Raw genomic sequence first — 20,405 nt, forward strand, 5'->3', positions numbered from 1 at the left:
TAATTAGAGTCAATTTGCCTAGGAATTTTTATAAAACCTAAAAAACCCCACCACCTCTCTAAAACACAAGTGCAATGTTCAAGACTCTTCCAGATAGCAGAGGAACCTGCAAGTAGGGTGCTGTTTATCCAGGCCAGGTAAGATGCTCTTTCTGGAATTTTCCCTCTCTCTGTGAGTGTCTTGAGTGGTTGCCTGGTACTTCTTCATATTTCACATATGATTATTGACTCCCTTCACACAAGGAAGAGTTTAAAAGAGTGAAAAGGAATCAAGCTAGAGGAAATTTCTCAGTTCCGGGCTTGAAAATTGTTTTGTATATTCTTCTAGTATTCTGTAGTGGTTTTTTATATGAACCAGACTTTTTTAGTGAGAAATTACAGGCACTTTGATGATAACAAAACTAACCAACAGAACCCTCGCCAGAGGATAAGAGACTTTTTTAAAAGGAGGTCTACAAAAGACTTTGCAAAGAGATGAATCTTTAAGAACAGATTTCCCCTAAATCCCTAAAGTGGGTAAGGGAAAAGACAGATAATCTGTGGTCGAAAGTCAAATTTAATGTTCCAGAATAATGAGTTCACTTAAGAGCCAAGGTTATTAAAATACACCTCAAACAAATTTAAAGACATTCTGTAAAAAGTAACTCATCTAAAAGACTGTGCTTAAAAACCAGTTGCAGAGGAACTTTCAGGAAGGACTATTCCCAAGTGGCCTTCAATGATTAATTTCTTTCTAAACCAGGAGAAGGTAAAATTTTAACTGCGTATTTAACATTTAAGAATATCTGCCCATGTTTGCAATTCATGCAGTAGTAGTTAACAGGGCTAAGCCATAAACTGACTGTGGCCAGAACAAGTGTTTTTAATGTTTTCAAAAAGCTTTAAATTCAGCTCCATGTAAATAAATTATGCTAGCTAGTAAAATTTGAGAATAAAAATATTAATGTTCACTTGAACTGGAAAATGATCATATTGAAGTCTGAATACCCTTAGTATATGAAGTTGGGACAGCAGTTAGTGAACACATGTGTTTGATTTTGGCTGCTTTCACCTATTGAGACATGTCTGTCTCTACATTGAAAAGGTTATGTTGCTTTCTTAAGAAGAGAAACAGCTTTCTAGAACATCGGTCCACTATATGGTGTAAATGTACCTAATAGCTTACACCTAATAAAAATTTAATCTGATTTAATAAATAATGAGTTCCAGTCTTGGAACTATTCTCTCCAACCCAAGCAAACTCTTGTTTTTCATGAGCTAATAGAAACTATCCCCCCTTAGATGTTAATTAGAAAAACTGTGTCATTAGAAAATTATTAGTATTGCATTTTTTTCTTGGGTTTACCTCCCTCTCAGAAGATTAACTCTCCTTCACAGGGATTTGTGAAACACCATCCTAAAAAGAAGATACAAGGAATTTTGGAAGTAAAATAGCTGAAAAATTATAATTAAATCTGAAAATTCAGACAAAAATAATATTTTTAGATTATTTTTCAAATACCACTGTGGATAAACACGTATATTCCGATGCCAGTTGCCATTTCAGAAGACTGTATCTTTCTTTTTTTTTTAAAATTAAATATTGGGATAGGGTAGTGATAGTCAATGAATGAGCTATTTCAGTATGATGTATTTAGAAATCTAAATTTAATAATTTAGTCTAAACAAGTTGTCTAGATTTCATCTATATTCAGTGAAGGTTGTCCAGTTTTAAGCTTCTTCAACCCATCTATAGCAAAAATGTCTTCACCAATGAGACGAATTACATGTTCATTTTTTTATATTTAGGTGTAGATAGATTCAAGAACAACATTTTTATCAGCATAAATATATATTTTGTTCTAAGAAGACTGAAAAGCCACACATATTGATCTTTAATAAATCTTCATTTAAATATTTATAATAATTAGTTTATAAAAGGCAGTTTTTTCTAATGTCAAAACAAGTAATTTAAACTTGATTGCTCAGCTGTCTGACTTAAGCAGAGCTTTTAACACCCACCTGTGTGAATTGTCAGATCAGTTCTTTATTTCTGCTATTTTTTATTCTTTTCTCATTCACTGAAATTACCTTATTTTGAAAAACACCGAGTTTTATTACTATACCTAGACTTCTCTGAGAATACATCTACTGTGCAGTTCTACACAACTCCAAAGGAAAATGAGGAAATATTCAGAATCCATGAAAACCTATCTTCCAACCTCTAGTGGTTTCGATAAATATAACTGTAAGTGGATTCAATGTCTTTCAAAATAAATAAATGTAAAGTTCCAGGAAGCAAAGTAAAACATTGGTAATTTTTAAGTACTTTCAATGTCTGTACCAGACTTGTCACTCTGTACTTTCTTTAGGATATGTGGAAAGAATTTTAGAGAGAATTTTAGAGGGCTCCAATCATGTGTCATTTTTAGACACAGAGTTCAGGATGAGAAAAATCATACTACAAAAGTGGAGTTTTTCATGACCTTAAATGCAATAGCATGGATGTGAAGACCCATATTTCAGAAAGGGAACCTTAACTGCCCATGCTCTGCCAAAGAATCAATAGCTTCTTGGTTTAAATGGTTGAAAACTAATGGGTCTATGAGTCTAATTGGGTGTTTTAACATGACTTCATTCAGAGACAAGGAAAAAAAAAAGTCAAAAAAAAAAAAAAAGTCATAAGTTGTAGCTTGCTAAAATTGCTTTAATTTTAGAGACAAATAATTAAAAAAAATAATTATGATACAATCCAGTACTTGTGTACTGAACAGAAGTGTAAGATCATGTAATATACTTTGATAAGCTTGTTGCCATATGAAATAGTGAATAAGAAGGGCTCAGTGTAGATCACCTTCATATACGCTTTATTAGCACACTTAAATAGTTTCTGAAAAAAAAAGTGATAATTTTAAATTGAGAATAGAAGAGCAAAATAGACTAAAGCAGATCACATAAAACTAAAAATATCTCTAGCAATGACAAGTGCTAGAGTTAGGCTATCTAAAGTCCTAAGGAATGAAAATTCTGATTTAGAGCTTAAAATGTTAAAAATGAAACACTCATTAGAAGTGCTAGCTTTTCCACACTGTGCAATATGGAAGGCAAGAGCAAGTTACATTCTTTATAAGAACCTTCAGGAGGTTATTTGATAAAGTCAGACTTACTGGTACATACAATTCTAGATGATTCTGTTATGCTCAAAATCTTGGTTATGCAAAAGGGAGAAGTACACCTTATATACATGTAAAGCCAAAAATGTATTGATAATGTTTCTGAAATATTAAAATTATAACCATTATCAGATCAAATCTAATCACTAGATTAGAAATGAGAAAATGAGTAAAAATTCAGTTTAAATTGAGACTAACAGAATTTTTAGTTTCTGTCCCTTTTCTGACATTATACTCACCCTTTTCTCTCCCCCTCCAGATCTTAAGGTCAGTGGTTTCACAGTGGTGAGGGCAGTGTTAGAAGAATCTATAGTCCTTCAAAGGAGGGAATGTGACTAGTGGTTTCTTCTTCATCTCTCTAGGATCCACTTGAGGCCATTTCTATATGTCCATTTACACTTTTTCTTCATTGGACTGCAGCTCTATTTTGTATCTGAATTTACTTTTTATGGTGGTTCTAAAGTATATTAAATACCATTTCTTTGGGGTTTTTGTTACCCCTAAGACCAGTTTTGTCCAGCTCCTGGTCTGCTTTCTTTAACTGAGCACTGGTAAGTTGTTTGTAGTCATGGAGTCTCCCGTGCCAGACCTATGCCCCACCTCTGATCATTCCATGCGGTGTTCCTCACATCACATCCTATGTCTCCACCTCTCAAGGTCTCTTTCCAACCCTGTATTTCTATACAGCATTGCATTAGAGTAGTAAACATCATCCTACATGGAATGACTACTTGTTACTGCAGCCTATATAAAACTATGGTTATTCCATGCAAAGGTAAAAAAAGTAAAGCAAATCAGAAGAAAAAGCTGCTGTCTCAGTTAAGCCAAGTAAAACATCACTGCAGGAAATACAGATCAAGTCTGATGAGCCTCAGTTCTTGCAAAGTTAATGAAAAGCTTATGGTCTATTGCAAGAAGTGTCAATATTGTTTTGCAGGGCTACAGGGAACAAACCCCTCATATTTCCCTTCAGAATTTGTATTGCATTTGCCACCCTTCCTTTTTCTGATCCCAAAGTCCATTTAAAAGATTGCTCACTCAACTATCGCTGCTTCAGCAATGCCATATTTTAGTCTCTTTAGAATTCTTAGGTGAATTTTACCTGTATTGGGTCATTTATGGTTATTTATTTAAACAAAATGGTAAGTTTATAAACAGGTACAGACATAAGTATGTGTCATAGGTTTACTTGTTCTAAAAATCCAAGCAGAAATTTTCCTTTCCCCTGTCCCACTGTCAGAGAAGGAGGTTGAACGAGGAGGGGGAAGGGGTAATTAACTATACAAAAGAACTAGCTGGCAGACCTGCATTCCCAGCTAATAGCCCATCTGAAAAACTGCAGGGATGGGGGAGGAGTTTTTCTCCTCTCCTTAGAAACAGTGAACACTTCACTTTGTGCCTTAATGGGGGCAAGGTGTGTCAAAAAAGCTCGGAGGCCATTTTGCTCTCAACCTGGTCATCTGTCTGTTCTCTGGCTTCGGTTTGTCTACAGTCTGCTCTGTAACCAGCTGAACGTGCTCAGATTTCATCATAGAGTTTGTGCTCACCAACGAACAAAGGGGGAGTCCTGTCTACAGCCAGCTGCAGACAGTGTGAGTTTAGTGGGAAAGAAACTGCCTTTCTTTCCCCTTTCTTGCCCTTCCCCTCCTTGGTGAGGGGGGAGATTTCCATTTGGGCTTCTCCCGTGATCCAGGGCCCCCATGCAGTGACTGCCAGAGCCCAACAGCGCCCCCTGCCGACCAACACCAAGCACTGCAGGCTCTGCTCTTCCAATGATCCAACAGTGCTCTGTGATTAGAATCGCGCTAGAGGACAGAGAAGTATCAGACTGTTTCCTTTTTGAAGGGGACTTTCTGGGTACAGGATTATTGCTTAGTTGTTTTTGTGTGTAGTTACTGTTTTTGCCAATATACATATATCCTTTAATAAAGGGTTGTTATTTCTTCCTTTTTCCATACTTCTTCGATTGGAGCCTCTTAATCTTGGACTTACAGTTGCTGAGAGAGAAGAGTTTGGTCTACCTCCTAACTCATCCTCCCTAGCAAAACACTCTAGTCTCTTTAAACTGGGACAGTATTCTAATTTATCTGGGTTCCAACTTCATAGCTATGTAGTTGCTTTAGTGCATCATGGATTCCTACCTCACAAACACAGATGAGAAGCCAGGTATATTCTTTCAAGTTTAGTGTGCTAATGTAGTTAAATGTCTCATCCCATGGTACATAGAAAGTGGAAGTTGGAAGCTGCCTGAGAGAAACATAGAGACACTACTTGTGTGTGCATGGATGAAGTTAGAAAAGCTAAAGCTGAAATTAAAGTAGCAATAATCAGGGAGGACAAGAAAGTTTCCTCTAAGTATATTGGTAGCAAAAGGAAAGACAAGGAAAACAATTAAACAATTTGACTTCTAAGAACACATGCTTAGGTATAAAATGCATAGGGTCATTTATAAAAATAAACAGTACAATAGTAAAATCCTATAATTTTCCCTCCCTTTAATGTTACATAATTTATTTTTATCTTTGTTCCTTGTGCTTGCTGACCTTATTCCTGATAGAAGAATAAAAAGTTTAATTGTGCACAAAAATATTGTTTGAGTTCTCTAAGTACTGCATTTCTCAATTACTCAGCCCTTACTCACTATGAAGTGATAATTAGGCATTAAAAGCTAAGTGGATTACTGTGGAGACCTCTCCTGATATCCATTTATCACTTAATCAGATTTTAATACCATAAATTATGCATTTCTCAGCAGTATTCAGATTCCAATAAATTTTATAACAGTTTGGAGTTACTAGATTTTTTTGACCTCATTGTGGCAGGCAAAAGTCATAAAGTTTGCTTAAAGGATACGGCCTTTGTAAGAATTTCAGATTTATAACAAAGTAATTTTTAAAGCCTGTTTGATTGCACTAATATTTATTCATAAGGCTTTCTTGGACAAGACAATTCCATCCTCATGCATAAACATGGTAAAATGGATCCAAAATACGTATTGAGTCAAAGTTTATTCCCAGTCTTTTTTTCCTTCCAATTTTGCCTTCCAGACCTCATTAAGAAAGAAAAAAAAAAAAAAAGAAAAAACAAACTTAACAATTTCCTAGGAGACAGAAACTTCCTCAATACATTCAGTTGATTTTGTAATCAAAATATCTATTTATGTTTTAGCATGCCTTTTTGCCAACCATTATTACAGAAAATGGCTTTCTAAAAGTATTAATCATGATGGAATCTCCTCTGAGATACACATACTTTAAGCTACCATTAGTGTCAATACAAACAGAGCAAATGAGAGTCTTATAAAGGCAAGTTGCCCATAGTTTCCTGTGTATTATTACATATTATAATAATAATAAAGAGCAGAAAGTATATAGTTTTCTATTTTCCTATTTTCTCTATTATTTACACTTTACTGTAGTAATACACTTTAACAAATTTTAACTGAGTAAGCTGTATAAATTACAGTAAATTATACTTTTGGTTCTTGAAAATTTGAGATATTTTATTAGTGGGATATTTTTGACAGAGGGGTAAAAGGACAAATTAAACATTGGAAATCTCTATAGCATGCTGGTCAACCTCTCTGTAAATACATGAGATTGCTTGTGTGGTTCAGCACCTGTTGGTCCAAAATAGAGATTTCTGAAAAAACAAATCACAGCATATTCCTGTTTACATTTATAGAAGTCCATAAAAAGCAGTCCTTAGGTCTTAGTTTGGCATATTAAAAGATAGATTATGTGTTACTCAAAGCTTAAGTGGTTTATATCAGGAATGGAGTAAAATGAATAAAACTGGCAAAAATACTTTGCTGAAGAGACATTTTCTTACCAAATTTTATACTATCAACGTATGTTCTCCTGATGTTCCTAGCTTTAGATCAAAAGGAGAGCTGATTAAAAATTTTAAAACAATTTCATTATGGGAAGTAAAATTATTTCCTTTTTCTTTTGACATATGAAGAATTTCAACTAAAATACTAACTTCTGACTCAATATTTTATAAAACACATTGTCTGATTTAAGAAATTATCCAAATTTCTTGTACATTCCTCCTGAACATTTTTCTGTGCAGCTCTTCCATGTTTTCTGATTAAACCATGGAGTGAAGTAACACAAGTTGGCAGTAAAAACATCAGTAATCTACACTTACTGTATTTTCTGAAGTTTTCCTCCTTGAAACATCTTAAAACTCCTGCACCTCCTTCTAGTTTTCTCATAAGTGAAGATTGTTTCACTTTTCATTTCTCTATTCTTTATATTTTCTAAAATTGAAAAAAAAAAAAGTAAAATGCTGAACTCCTGCTGTAGAAATAGTAAATTAAAAATAAAATTAAAATCAGGGAGAAATAAACAATAGCACACCAATAACAAAAAAAAATAAAATAAAACAAACAAACAAACAAACACCTCCTCAAGAACCTATAGAGAGAATTCATTAAATTGTTTTCAGTACCAAAAATAAGAGAAAGTTAAGGTGCTTTGGTTTTGTCAAATCTACTTGTTCTCCAAAAGTAATGGTAAAGCTGATGGTCTTCCTTATTGATTGGTATCACATTTCCAGAGATATATTTCTCTTCAGTACATTTTTTTTAGAACTGTCCAGTTACAAGATCAGTTATTTCTGCCTGCTGATCTAAAAGCAGTTTTCAGCTAAGTAAGCAAATAATTGCTTAGTGGAATGACGCTAAAAGTTACCTCAGATAAATGTGGACTAGCCAAAACAGAGCTCAGAAAAGACATAATGAAATATAAAATATGTACATGATAGATTCAAAAGTCTTGAGTAGAGATCAGGTTTGACTCATGCAGCAGGAAAAAGCAGAAAAAGACAAAGGTATTACCTCCATTTCAGTTAATTATTTCCAGTGAAAATCCTTCCTCTTCAGCTCTGTATCCCCATTTGGATGCATTCTAAAATTGTTTTAAATGCTGAAAAGTATTTTTTTAATCTCCTTTTTATGACATTGAGATTTATTTACATATATATATATAAGTGGAGAGAAAAGAGTCTTACAGAAGATCTTTAAATTCTAACCAATATTCTAGAGAACTTATTTAAAGCAAGTTATTCTATTGATAGGACTAATATGACATGATATTTCTTTAAGAGTGTGATATTAATTATTAACTTTTTTAGGACTTTTTTTTTCAATCTCAGGAGAATTCTGTGAGGTGCAAATTGATAAATGTGGTTCCAATTTATGTGAAAATGGAGGAACATGTATTGCCTATGAAGATCATTTTCAGTGCACTTGCCCTGTAGGTGAGTCATTGGAAATTTATTTTATTTTCTAAACAGAACAAATAAAATGTCATCCAAATATTTATGTTTAAGAAATACCAACATAAAAGTGGCAATGTATCTCCATGAATACAGCGAACATTTTTATGAAGAATTACACTTTTTGTTTAGGAAATAAAACTGCCAAATTACTCTAGTAGAGTGGTGTTAACTGCTAACACCCTGAACAGACATAATGTCAATATTCTGAACGAAGTGTGATTAAACATTCTCTTTCTGGTGCAGGTTTTGAAGGTGAAAGATGTGAACTCGATATTGATGCCTGCCTTTTCAACAATATAAGCTGTGCCCCAGGAGCACTGTGTATGGATAAATCTCATGGATTTAATTACACATGTTTATCACCATGTATTGGAAACACAGAGGTAGGATAAAGTGATATATTCCCCCCCGAGTTTTTGGGAAATCAAACAAGTTATTCTAAGAGCAGTGAGCTGATGAAGCCTCACTTCCCATGGTTTTCTAAACACAGTACTCATTCTTGATATATTCTCATGCTAATATTCCTTTTTCTTGTGTAAACTGTGCATCTAAAAGTGCAGGTTGTGACTAGTCTGGTCACTGTCCAACAAAACGTTTGATGTCTGAGCTCTGCCTTTCTTGTTCTTTATAGGTTTACTCACTGATGTCTCTTCTGTCCCCTACTTCCTGCTGTTATGATATGAAACTGGCAGGAACTTTAGGTGAAATTTCTTTGCAATGTTTGATGTGTTTAAAAGTTACTAGAGAGAAGGCTGATGGTACAGCAATGCGCAGAAAGAGCAACAAAAGTTTTATTTCCATTAAAACCAAAAATAAAGACCATAATTGAAAACAGAAAAGCTAGACTAATTGCACTTTAATGAGAGATGAAATGCAGTTAGAAAAAAAAAAATCAAAATTCTCCTTTTCGTTTACTCTTCAACACTTACAGTACAGGCCCAGATCTTTGAGTTTATGAGACTTTGATATGGGTTAAACTGAAATACTGTTGCATTTTTTATTATGATAGTTGTTTTAAAAGCTATGTACACAATGCTATATAGCCTTTTCCAACAGCTACACAAACATGATAATGAGTGTTTTAAAGGCTTTATCAATTATTTTATTGAAGTATATGCACCATAAAAATATACTATGCAGAGTAGGCAATGTGTTTACAAAGAACAATCAATATTTATGTCACCTTGAAGTCCATGGGTACACACTTATAACTGAATATGAAATATAACACTGAAATACCCATTGGCTCAAAGGTTTATACTTTAATTGTTCAGCATCTGGTAAATTTTAACATTTGTATGATTTAGAGTGTCATACTGAGTGCAAATATATTGTACATGGCACAGTATCATAATGATGCAATAATCATTATGGGTAGTTAGTATGGAAAGTGATGGTGTGCCAAGGATGCTGATGGGAGCTAGTAAAACATTTTACTGTAGTATTTGCTTAAAAGCCTCAGACATAGTTAATTTATTCATACAAACATTTCATAGACTATCATAAATGTCATGTGGGAAAAAAAGTAACTTTTTATATATAACAATATACACTCACTGTATGAGATGTTTAATTTGGGCATAATGTGAATAATTTAATGTGAATAATTAGTAGATTTTCTAATACAAAAGGGAATAGAAACTAAAATTATGGAATTATATACTTGAGTTTTACTTGTTTTCATAGCTTACAGGTCATTAAAGTAGTATCATTTGCTTATTGGAAAAAATAAAGGCCATATTCAAACAAATAAATATTTTTATACTTTTTTTAAGCATTTTTTGAAGCAATCATTTGAAATTAAACATTTCTATTATTCAATAAATTGAATTATCCAGCATTTAATTCTTAATTTATTTTTTGTGGCTGGAAAGTAAGTATATATTTTGCATCCTTTCATTTCTTTTCCATTTCCACTGATATCTTAGATATGCTGAACTGCTTAGCCTCTGTGTATTCAGCACAACAGACTTAAAAGGATGCCACTGTTTTTAATATTTTCTTAATGAACAAAAAAAAATTTCATTAATTGGGTCTCTTTTATCGCTATATAAATATATAATGGTATTAATGCATTGGAGTTTGGGTTTTTCTTTCCCAGCACAACATTCAATACATTACAGTTGTTTTTTATATTATTTTAATTATAATTTATGTAAAAAAAACAACAACACATAAATACCTTAAGACAGAGAATATCTTCTATTAAATATCAAAATCTGATCTTAACTTCGTAATCAGGATACAGCCTGCCTCCCCTGCACCGAGAATTGTGAAGAACTTCTAAATAAATCAAAATGTTGTTCTCTCTAAATTAATTACATCCCGTAAGACGAAATTTAGCCACTTTGTATTATAACACCTTGTCTCAGTCTGAAGAGACTAGACTGTTTGCTAAAGAGGATGAGTTGTGAGGTAGACCAAACTCCTCTCTCTCTGCAATTGTAGTGTCAGATTAAGGGGCTTTACTCGAGGAAAATGTGGAAAACAACAGGAGAAATAACAACCCTTTATTAAGAAATATATGAATGTTAGCAAAAAGAAAGAAGAAGAAAAAAAAGTAACACAAAACAAAACAACACCAGCAACAACAACCACAACAACAAGCCTAAAAGAGTACTCCTCTGTCCTTTAACACGGTCCTAATTGCGGTCTGCAGGGGGCGCTGTTGGGCCGCTGGAGCTGTAGGACCTGCAGTACCTGGTTGTGGTCGGCAGGGGGCGCTGTTGGGCCGCTGGAGCTGCAGGGCCTGCAGTACCTGGTTGTGGTCGGCAGGGGGCGCTGTTGGATCGCTGAAGCTGTAGGACCTGCAGTACCTGGTTGTGGTCGGCAGGGGGCGCTGTTGGGCCGCTGGAGCTGTAGGACCTGCAGTACCTGGTTGTGGTCGGCAGGGGGCGCTGTTGGGCCGCTGGAAGGTGTAGGACCTGCAGTACCTAGTCGTGGTCGGCAGGGGGCGCTGTTGGGCCGCTGGAGTTGTAGGACCTGCAGTACCTGGTTGTGGTCGGCAGGGGCGCAGTGGGCTCCAGCAATCACCCGCGGGAAGAGGGGGACCGAGGGGGTGGTCCCGGGCCGCGTGGGGAAGCCGAGGAGATGGGGGGTCCTCGTCTCCGTGGGGACAAAAAGGAAAACAGGCTGCCCACTCCCACGGGAACTCACCGCTGTCTTGAGTGGCAAAGTCTCACTGCAGTCTCAGGCGGTGATGTCTCCAAAACTCTTTCTCCTCTCCCGTGGGCAAGCAAAACTCTCCGATGAAGCACAGCAGCTCCAGCGGGCGGGACAGTCAGGCAGGTCGAAGCCAACAGCACAAAAGGTCGAACTCCCCAGGATTAACAACCAAAAGGCAGCTAGACCTCCAGTCCCCCTCCCCAAACCAACTGCCTGTCTGCACCCCGAGCTAGCCACCCCCAAACCCCTCCTCTCACCTTCCCGGCCAGGGCTTCACCCTTTCCTGCCTCCTTGCCCCCTTCTTTTCTTTCTCTAAATGGGCCATCAACTCAGGCTGGCTACATCTTTAGTAATGCTAATAACCTCCCTTCCCCCCCGCTCACTCCGTTTCTTTCCCTTGGAGTGGGGCAGGGGGAAGGAAAATTCCCTGATTTCCTAGTCTATAACACACCTTTTCTTCTGTAATGTGCTCAGGTAGCCATGAAAAGGAATAAAGAAAATGTCCTATTTGAATATAAGATGCATGCTACAGATTCCAGTAATTTTTTTAACAGGAGCTCATAGAGAACTGATAAGAGCACTCGTAATAACAAACAGTTGGAGTGCAACATGCTAGGCCTAGCTAATAGAATCATAGAACGACAGAACGGCCCAGGTTGGAAGGGATCTAAAAGTCCAACCTTTCATGGAAAAATGAGTGAGATTAACAGTCATATCTTGAAAACCTCCAGTGAGAGGAACTTCACCACAGATAGACTATACACTTTAAAAGTCCACCTGTGATTCAAACAATCACAGATATGGAAGCATTCTAAGATGTTCTGGACCACTCTTCAAGAAAGACATTGAGGTGCTGGAGTGTGTCCAGAGAAAGGCAACGGAGCTGATGAAGGGTCTAGAGAGTAAACCCTATAAGGATCAGCTGAGGGAGCTGTGTTTGTTTAGCCTGGAGAAAAAGAGTTTCAGGGGAGACCTTATCACTCTATGCAACTGTCTGAAAGGAGGCTGTAGCCAGGTGGGGGTCGGCCTCTTCTCCCAGGCAACAAGTGATAGGACAAGAGGACATAGCCTTAGATATGTCAAGCTGTGCCAGGGGAAGTTCAGGTTGAACATCAGAAAGAATTTCTTTCTGGAAAGGGTTGTTAAACACTGGAATAGACTGTCCAGGGAAGTGGTAGAGTCACCATCCCTGGAGGTGTTCAAGAAACGACAGTCTTATCTCAATCAGTGGACAACAGATGATATTTAGAGGAGAAACAGGCATATCATTCACTTCCTGCAAAATGGAGATAGGAGAAGAATAAAATAACCATGTAGGGACTAATTATCTTTCCTATCTCTAACAACATCTCCTGATTGATATTAGAAGGAAGTGATTCTTACAGTTTATCAAGACTATATAATGAGGAAGATTTGTTTTAAAGTACTTGCCATAGACAGAAGAATGATGGTCAGACTGCCCAGAGTAGACTGACCAGAACAGACCTGTTTATGGTCTGTTGAATCATAAGATTTGTATTAATCATAACTACTGGGAAGATTTACTTGGGGAAAAAGGAAAAGTCAGTTGATGGGAAGAAGCTGCTCTTTCCAAAACTCCATTTGTCTATTTATTTCCACTCAAAAGTATTTCTTGTACAAAGAAGAAACAAAAAAAACCACAATGTAAGTTTGAAGCTTAGAAAACCGCAATGCAGAGGTATTCAGTTTGACTTTAGTAATAGATTAATAAATATATTTAGCCCTGATTTCTTATTAAATCCTTAAAGATACTAACTCAGAGTTTTCAAAATTTGAATTGATATTTATTTCTGCTCTAAAATTAATTCTCTCTCTGATAGAAAAAACTGCTAACTAGATTTGATGCTAAAAATACATTCCATAGCTTTCGTTGCAATTTAAAAGTGTTTTAGATTGCACTAGCATCTTAAAGGGTAACACCTTTCTTCAGAGTATAAAAACAACATAAGAATATAACAAATATAATGTGGTGATATTGAAATATTTGTCTTAATTGTCTAAGTTTTTTCTGGATGGTTTTCTTGAGTATAAGCTTATTTGACCTTTTGACCTATTTGAGCTTTGAGAAAATAGTAAGCCTTAGGACAAAATCCAACAAAAATGTTTAAGTAAAGAAATTAGAAAACACATAAAAATGAAACAAAAAGGAAGAGAACATTTCCCAAACCATACACATAAAAGTAGTTTTTGCATTTATGTTGAGCTGTGCTTTTCTTCAAGAAGTTTCCATATTGAATAAGAATCCCAAGGTAAGTGTAAAATTCAGTACTGAGAGCATAACAAAAATCTTTTCATTTTAAGGACAATTTAAAACTTAATAAAAAGCAAAAGAATATTATAATATTTCTGTCAAGAACTGTTATTATTACAAATCTTAATGACATTATAAAGAAATTCAGATTCAATCAAACTGAAGTACTACTGGATTAGCTCATCTTCTAGATACAATTTTCTTTAGAAACCAATTGGTTATAAGGAGGGGTCTTAAGTGCTTTGAAATGAAAATGTTGTTATCCATCTTCACACTGACAAAATTTTCATGGAAATAAAAAGGGAACCTAAAACTAAAATGAGGAAAGGAGAATTCATTCAGACTTAAAACTTTCTGTAGTTTTTGAAGAATACAGGTTACTTATTGGTTTAGTAAGTAATATTAGCAATTAAAAACAAAAAGGAAAAAGGCAGTTCCAGTCTTAAGTTTACCAATCTCTCAATCTGCAGATTGAAAAGAAAGAAGCTGCTGATCCTCCCAGAGCATAGATGTAAAATATATATGTATATATATATATAAACATTCAAGGATAGATTGTGAATCAGCATTATAATTAACGTGAAAAAAATTCAGTCTTTTTTTTCCTAATAGCCACAAATTTAGTGAAGTTTTATACAGATTTTAAGCACAGGAACAATTGCTCTACTTTTTCAATGGAAAAAATAACAGGCTAGTTCACTATCATCCGTCCTGAAACAGGCAGAATTTAAAGGCAGTTATGAAAGTGATACTGTTAAATTAAATAATAAATACATCTTCCCGACTAAATGATAAACCGATACATTGATTTAATAACATTTAGTGTTTTAGTTTCTTGGAGATGTGTTTTTTTAATATTACAACATAAAAAGATTAAATAACCATATTTATTACCAACTGCTTATTCAATTAAACTCTTTGGAAAAGAGCCACTCTATCACTTTCCTTCCCAGCAGGACATGAGAGAGAAAATAAGATGTAGAACAACTCCACGTCATTGTAGGCTGCGATAAGGCAGTTTACCAAAGCAAAAGTGGAAGTTTGTGCTCATACAAGCAAAGGGAAAAAAAATAGGCTTATTTTCTACTTCCCATCAGCAAGCAATGTTCTGCCACTTCCCAGGAAGCAAGGCTTCAGCACACATAGCAGTTGCTCCAGAAGGCAAACTTTGTAAATAACAAATGTTCCCACTTCTCCCTCCGTTCCGTAGCTTTTATATCTGAGCTGACATCAAATAATATGGAATATCCCTTTGGTTAATTTGGGTCAGCTGTCCTAGTTGGGTCCCCTCCCAGGACCTTACCCACCCCCAGTCCCTGGATGGGGTGGTGGGGAATGTTGAGAGACAGTGCTGATGCTGTGCCAGCCCTGCTCAGCAGTAGCCAAAACACTGGTGTGTTATCAACATCCTTCTAGATACCAATGCAAAACACAGCTTTGAGGGTTGTTATGGGGGAAATGAACTCCATCTCAGCCAGATCCAATAGACTGGGTTTAAGTTTCTACCACCTCTCCCCCACAGCAGTGCAGGGATATTTGGAATAGAGGTTACAGCCAGTTCATCACATGTTGTTTCTGCCGCTCTCCTCAGGGAGAGAAGTCCTTCCCCTGGTCCAGGGTGGGGTCTTTCCCATGGAAGTCTTCCACAAACTTCTCCAATGTGAGTCCTTCCCACGGGCTGCAGTTCCTCCTGAACTGCTCCAGTTTAGGTCCCTTCCACAGTGTGTAATCCTTCAGAAACAGACTGCTCCAGTGTGGCTCTCCCACGGGGTTAAAAGTGCTGCCAGCAAACCTATTCCAGCTGCTCAACCTACTATGTCCCACAGGCTTACAGCCTTCTTTTGGGCATCTACCTGATCAGGCATGGGTCTCTTCCACAGGCTGCAGACAGATCTCTGCTCCACCGTGGACCTCTGTAGTCTCCAGGGGGACAGGCTGATTCACTGCGGCCTTCACCACGGGCTGCAGGGGAAACTCAGCTCTGGCACCTGAAGCACCTCTTCCCCCTCCTTCTTCCCTGACCATGATGTCTGCATAGTTGTATTTCTCACCTATTCTCACTGCTCCCTTTGGCTGCAGTTACATCTGTGCAATAACTTTTTTTCCTTCTTAAATACGTTATCACAGAGGCACTACCACTGTCACTGATGGGCTCAACCTTGGCCAGCAGCAGGTCCATCCTGGAGCCAGCTGGCATTGTCTCTGTCACACATGGGGAAAGCTTCTGGCAGCTTCTCAGAGAAACCACCTCTGTAGCCCTCTCACTATCAAAACCTGGCCACGCAATGTGTTTGTAATTTTCATCTTCAGGTATGTGCAAATGGAGGTAGTTGCTTCTACGATGAAGAAAACCAGAGACCTCACTGTGTCTGTGTTCTTGGATGGACAGGAAAAACATGCCTAGAGAATATTAATGAGTGTGAGGTAAACCAGTGCCAACATGGAGCCACATGTGAAGATGGAATTAATAAATACAGGTACTAACGTGATGCCTTCATAAAGAAGTTTATGCCATCTGAAAATATTTTTCCTTTCAAAAGAATTACAAAAGGAGTTGCTAATGCAGTAATATTATTTTCATATTATAAAATACCATAATACTAGCTTTCAATAGGGATGTGCCTTCAGTAACACTATGTAGCACAAAGTATTGCACAGGAAGGACTCACAGATATTCCTCTTTGCTGGTAACAGTTAAACCAACTATGCAAAATCTCAGATAAACAAATAATCTATTTTAGTAAATGGCAAACACTTTATGAGCCTGGACTGGGACATACAGTGACTTTTCCTATTAAAATTTGAATTATAATTTATTATCATTTTAGGTATTGACAAAACCATAAAGTATGTGTTTTCCTTAGTGAGCTGTAATGTGCTGTAGATATTTGAAAATGAGATTTTACAAAGTATGGTGAAAAAATAAATGGAAAAGGTTTTCTTCAATAAGCAGAGTTCAGCAGTTCTTATCAGACTTGAATTATTTATATTTCCTCTAAAAATTTAGAATAATGAAAATCACTCCATAATACGTGTGAATGTATTTCGCAAGGCTTTAATTCTATGCTATGTCCTAGACTTAGAAGCACTGTAATTAATATGCTTTAGAGTTTCTATCTAGGAAAGATTGCAATAGTGTAAAACATTAAAATAAAAAGAATTAAAAATTTCTTCCACTCCATCGCTAATTTTATAGTATCTCCTGTAAAAATAACTGAAATCACCAAATAAGCACAAAAACACAGATTAGTATATAATTCTGAGTATAGCAGAGTTAAAAGGAATTTTTGTCACAGAATCCTTCCTTTTTCCCAGCTTGCAATCAACTCTTGTATCAAATAACTGGACCATATTCTTTATTTGGCTGATAAATCTGTGTTTTTCCAGTCTATATCAGGAAAATAATTCTGATAGAAGTACAAAGCCATGTTTACCTTAAAAAATCCACCAGCATTTACTGAGAAATTAGTAGGTCTGAAGATTTTGGTAAAAAAGAAACTTTGATTTTAGCTTGTTAACCCAGACTCAGTTTACTGACAGAAAACACTTGCTTCTTACTTTTTTAGTCTTTAAAAGACAAATCATTTGACAGTTCAGTCATTTTATCTAAGGAACAAGAACACATACCATTAAGATCCAAATCCTAGATGGTCAGTTTTGTTAGTGGAGAACCTGACCCCACAAGAACACAATTGGTTATTTTGTCAAGATAAAGCATGTATAATACCTGCTTTGATGAAAGAGCATGGTCATTTCCTAATTGCAGTGAACCATGTTTTTAGAGGACTAAACTATGCCTCCCTTAAAAATAATGGTATTTCCCAAGTTATTGTAAGCAAGTGAAACAACAATAATTTCACCTTTGCAATACACCATTAAAACCAAAAGAATACAAAAGGAAATGCTGAACATAACTACTGTAGTCACCTATCCTTTTTTAAAGACTTGCAATTTGAATTTCTATCCTAAAATGGTATCATTTTTCATAAATAAGAGCTGTATTTGATGCAAAGTATTTTCAGAAAGACATAAGAAAACTGTCAGTAGAATATATGGAGAATTAGATTGTAATTGCCATTAAAAAACCAACAGAGATCCATTTTTAAAATTATTACAGTCATTCAAAACCTAACTTAAGTGCAGAAGATAAAGGTATGCCAAAATGTTATGTATTAGTTTTTTATTAACATAAAATTAGTATAAGACTCTAGATCTTTCTCATAGTTAAGAAATGTTAAATTCAAAACTAATTTTTAAACTTCAGTCATAATGTATTGTTCGAGTGGTACCTTGATATAGTAATGCTAACATGAGGAAAGCATGGAAAATATCCAGCTTAGCTTCAAGAACATTCCCCTCTTTTAAGGTCTCACATTTTGCAGGTGGTCAGGTTTCGCATTTGAAAGTAATTATTCTAACTTTCTGTGTCCTTATCTTGGCATATTCTTTCTCTTATGCCATTTTGAAATTACTCTTCCAGACAGTAGTGTCACATACATGTATATTTATATATATATAAATATATATATATATGCATTTCTATACATATATTTGCAGAGAAATTCCTTAGAGATCAGGAGAAGGAATTGCTCTGAGGGAAGGAGGGGGACTTTAAAACTATGATAGGCTGTAATTCTCAGTAAGGCTATATATTAAGAGCCATATAATCACAGCGAGAAGTCGTAGGAATTTTACTCCTTTGGTTTAGTGAGACTTCTCTTACAAATAAAGTGGCCTCAATCACAGAAGCACAAAACCTCTAATTAATTCTAATGAATTGTTGCACTTCCTGCTGAGTCTGTGCTGTTTGAGATATCATAAAGTAAGTTAATCAGCATGTTTTTAAAATGATAACTTCTCCAAAGAATTACTGCTTCTGCCACTGGTTTGATGGTGTAGCTGGCACATACCATGAAATAGGCTAATTGCATCCACATAGCAAAGGAATCCCTTGACCTTCGGTCATATATACCTGAAAAAAAAAAAAAAAGATGAATAAGATTCTTTACTTCAGTAAATAGACAGTGTTGCTACATTAAAATCAAAACATTTAGATTTTACTTTCGAAAAACCTGTATGTTTCATTACTTTCTGTGTAGGAGAAGAAAGAGAGAACTGAGTTAATATGGCTCAATGACGAGCATTTAATGAATACTTAAAGAGAAAGAAATCTTCAGGGAGTATATCCTCCTGTTTTGAAATCCAAGGGGGGGATTTATTACTCTGTTTTCTTCACCCCTGTACATTTATCCCTTGTCAACATTACATTTTGGACAACTAAGATGCTAACTGAAATAAGATAATACTAATAGATATTTTACTGTAGTTTATGTAGTGAAAAGGAGCAACAAAGGGAAAACACAGAATTTAAAACTCTGGGTAGTTTCCATTACATGTCCTGTTTCTTGTTTCTTCAGTCCAGTCTGTTCAGATGAAATCCTACACTTATAACCCCAGGAAAGGCCAGAAAGAAGGACTGAGAACTGTTAGATTATGACTTGTATTAATCTAACAGCTGTATTGGAGGATTTACCACTGTCTAAAAGGTCATGATGAACTGATATATTTTAAAAATACATTTTAGTCAATAGCTACAACTCTGAGATCAGCATTTAATGACTTTTTATGCTGGAAAACTTACCATTAAGGAATTAGATTTGGTAAAACTTGAATTGCCAACTCATTCTTCAGTATTCAGTATATAAATATCAGCGCATACAATTTAAAATTGAATTAATCTCAGTAGGAAAGAGTAAAGTGGCACATTGTAGAGTAAAATGCTTTAGAAATGAAACATTTCTTTGCATGATGCCAGTAAGATTGTGAAAGAAAACATAATTTAGATAACTTCTGAATATCACAAAATTTAAAGCTTTTATTGTTTTATTCGTCTTTGACTTTTTCCAGTTTCTTCCAGTTGAATGAATGAGCTGTTTGATTAGATTACTTTTGGTATCTAATTTTCCCTTTTTGACTTTATTCATTATATATGATATATGCAATTTGACTGCAGGACCTAGTTGGCAGGGTCATATAAACTTAGTACTGTGATATACACGGTTTTCTGTAGCAATAATAAGCTTCTTCCACTAGAAAAAGAGGAGAAATACTCTTCTTCCCTTTGCTACAGCTCCAAAATGTAGGTGAATATATGTCGCAATTTCTTAGGGAATATCTCTGCAATAAGTTATACAACAGCTTTTCTGCAGAGAATGCAGATACATATAAAAATTAAAAGTGAAACTAAATAACCATAAGCACTTCAGTAAAACATTCCTTCTTAGACTAAATTCCATGCCTGACATATCTGCATCTCCATTTAACATTTATTTTACAGGCATATCAAATTATTGTGCAACATTATCTAGATTTAGGCAGTGGAGTAGAAACATACAATTGTCTGCGTGATGTGTGGGAGCACAGCAATCCACAATAAGGTCACTGTGGCTAGTGTTTGCTACCCACTACCAAAATCCATGTTTGTAGCAAAAGCATTGAGGTACTTGTTTTCCCTCCTAGGATCTGTTACAC

General features: G+C 35.6%; 1 protein-coding gene across 1 annotated transcript in view; it reads left to right on the forward strand.

Annotated features, from left to right (window-relative positions):
• EYS (eyes shut homolog) overlaps positions 1 to 20,405 on the forward strand; it is an 863,631-nt gene that overhangs the window by 168,124 nt on the left and 675,102 nt on the right. The window contains exons 8-10 of the mRNA XM_064650232.1: positions 8,312 to 8,416; positions 8,681 to 8,820; positions 16,185 to 16,351. Coding sequence (XP_064506302.1) covers positions 8,312 to 8,416; positions 8,681 to 8,820; positions 16,185 to 16,351 — 412 coding nt within the window. The remainder of the gene's footprint in view (positions 1 to 8,311; positions 8,417 to 8,680; positions 8,821 to 16,184; positions 16,352 to 20,405) is intronic.

Source organism: Pseudopipra pipra, chromosome 3, assembly GCF_036250125.1.
Source record: "Pseudopipra pipra isolate bDixPip1 chromosome 3, bDixPip1.hap1, whole genome shotgun sequence".
Taxonomy (NCBI): Eukaryota; Metazoa; Chordata; class Aves; order Passeriformes; family Pipridae; genus Pseudopipra; species Pseudopipra pipra.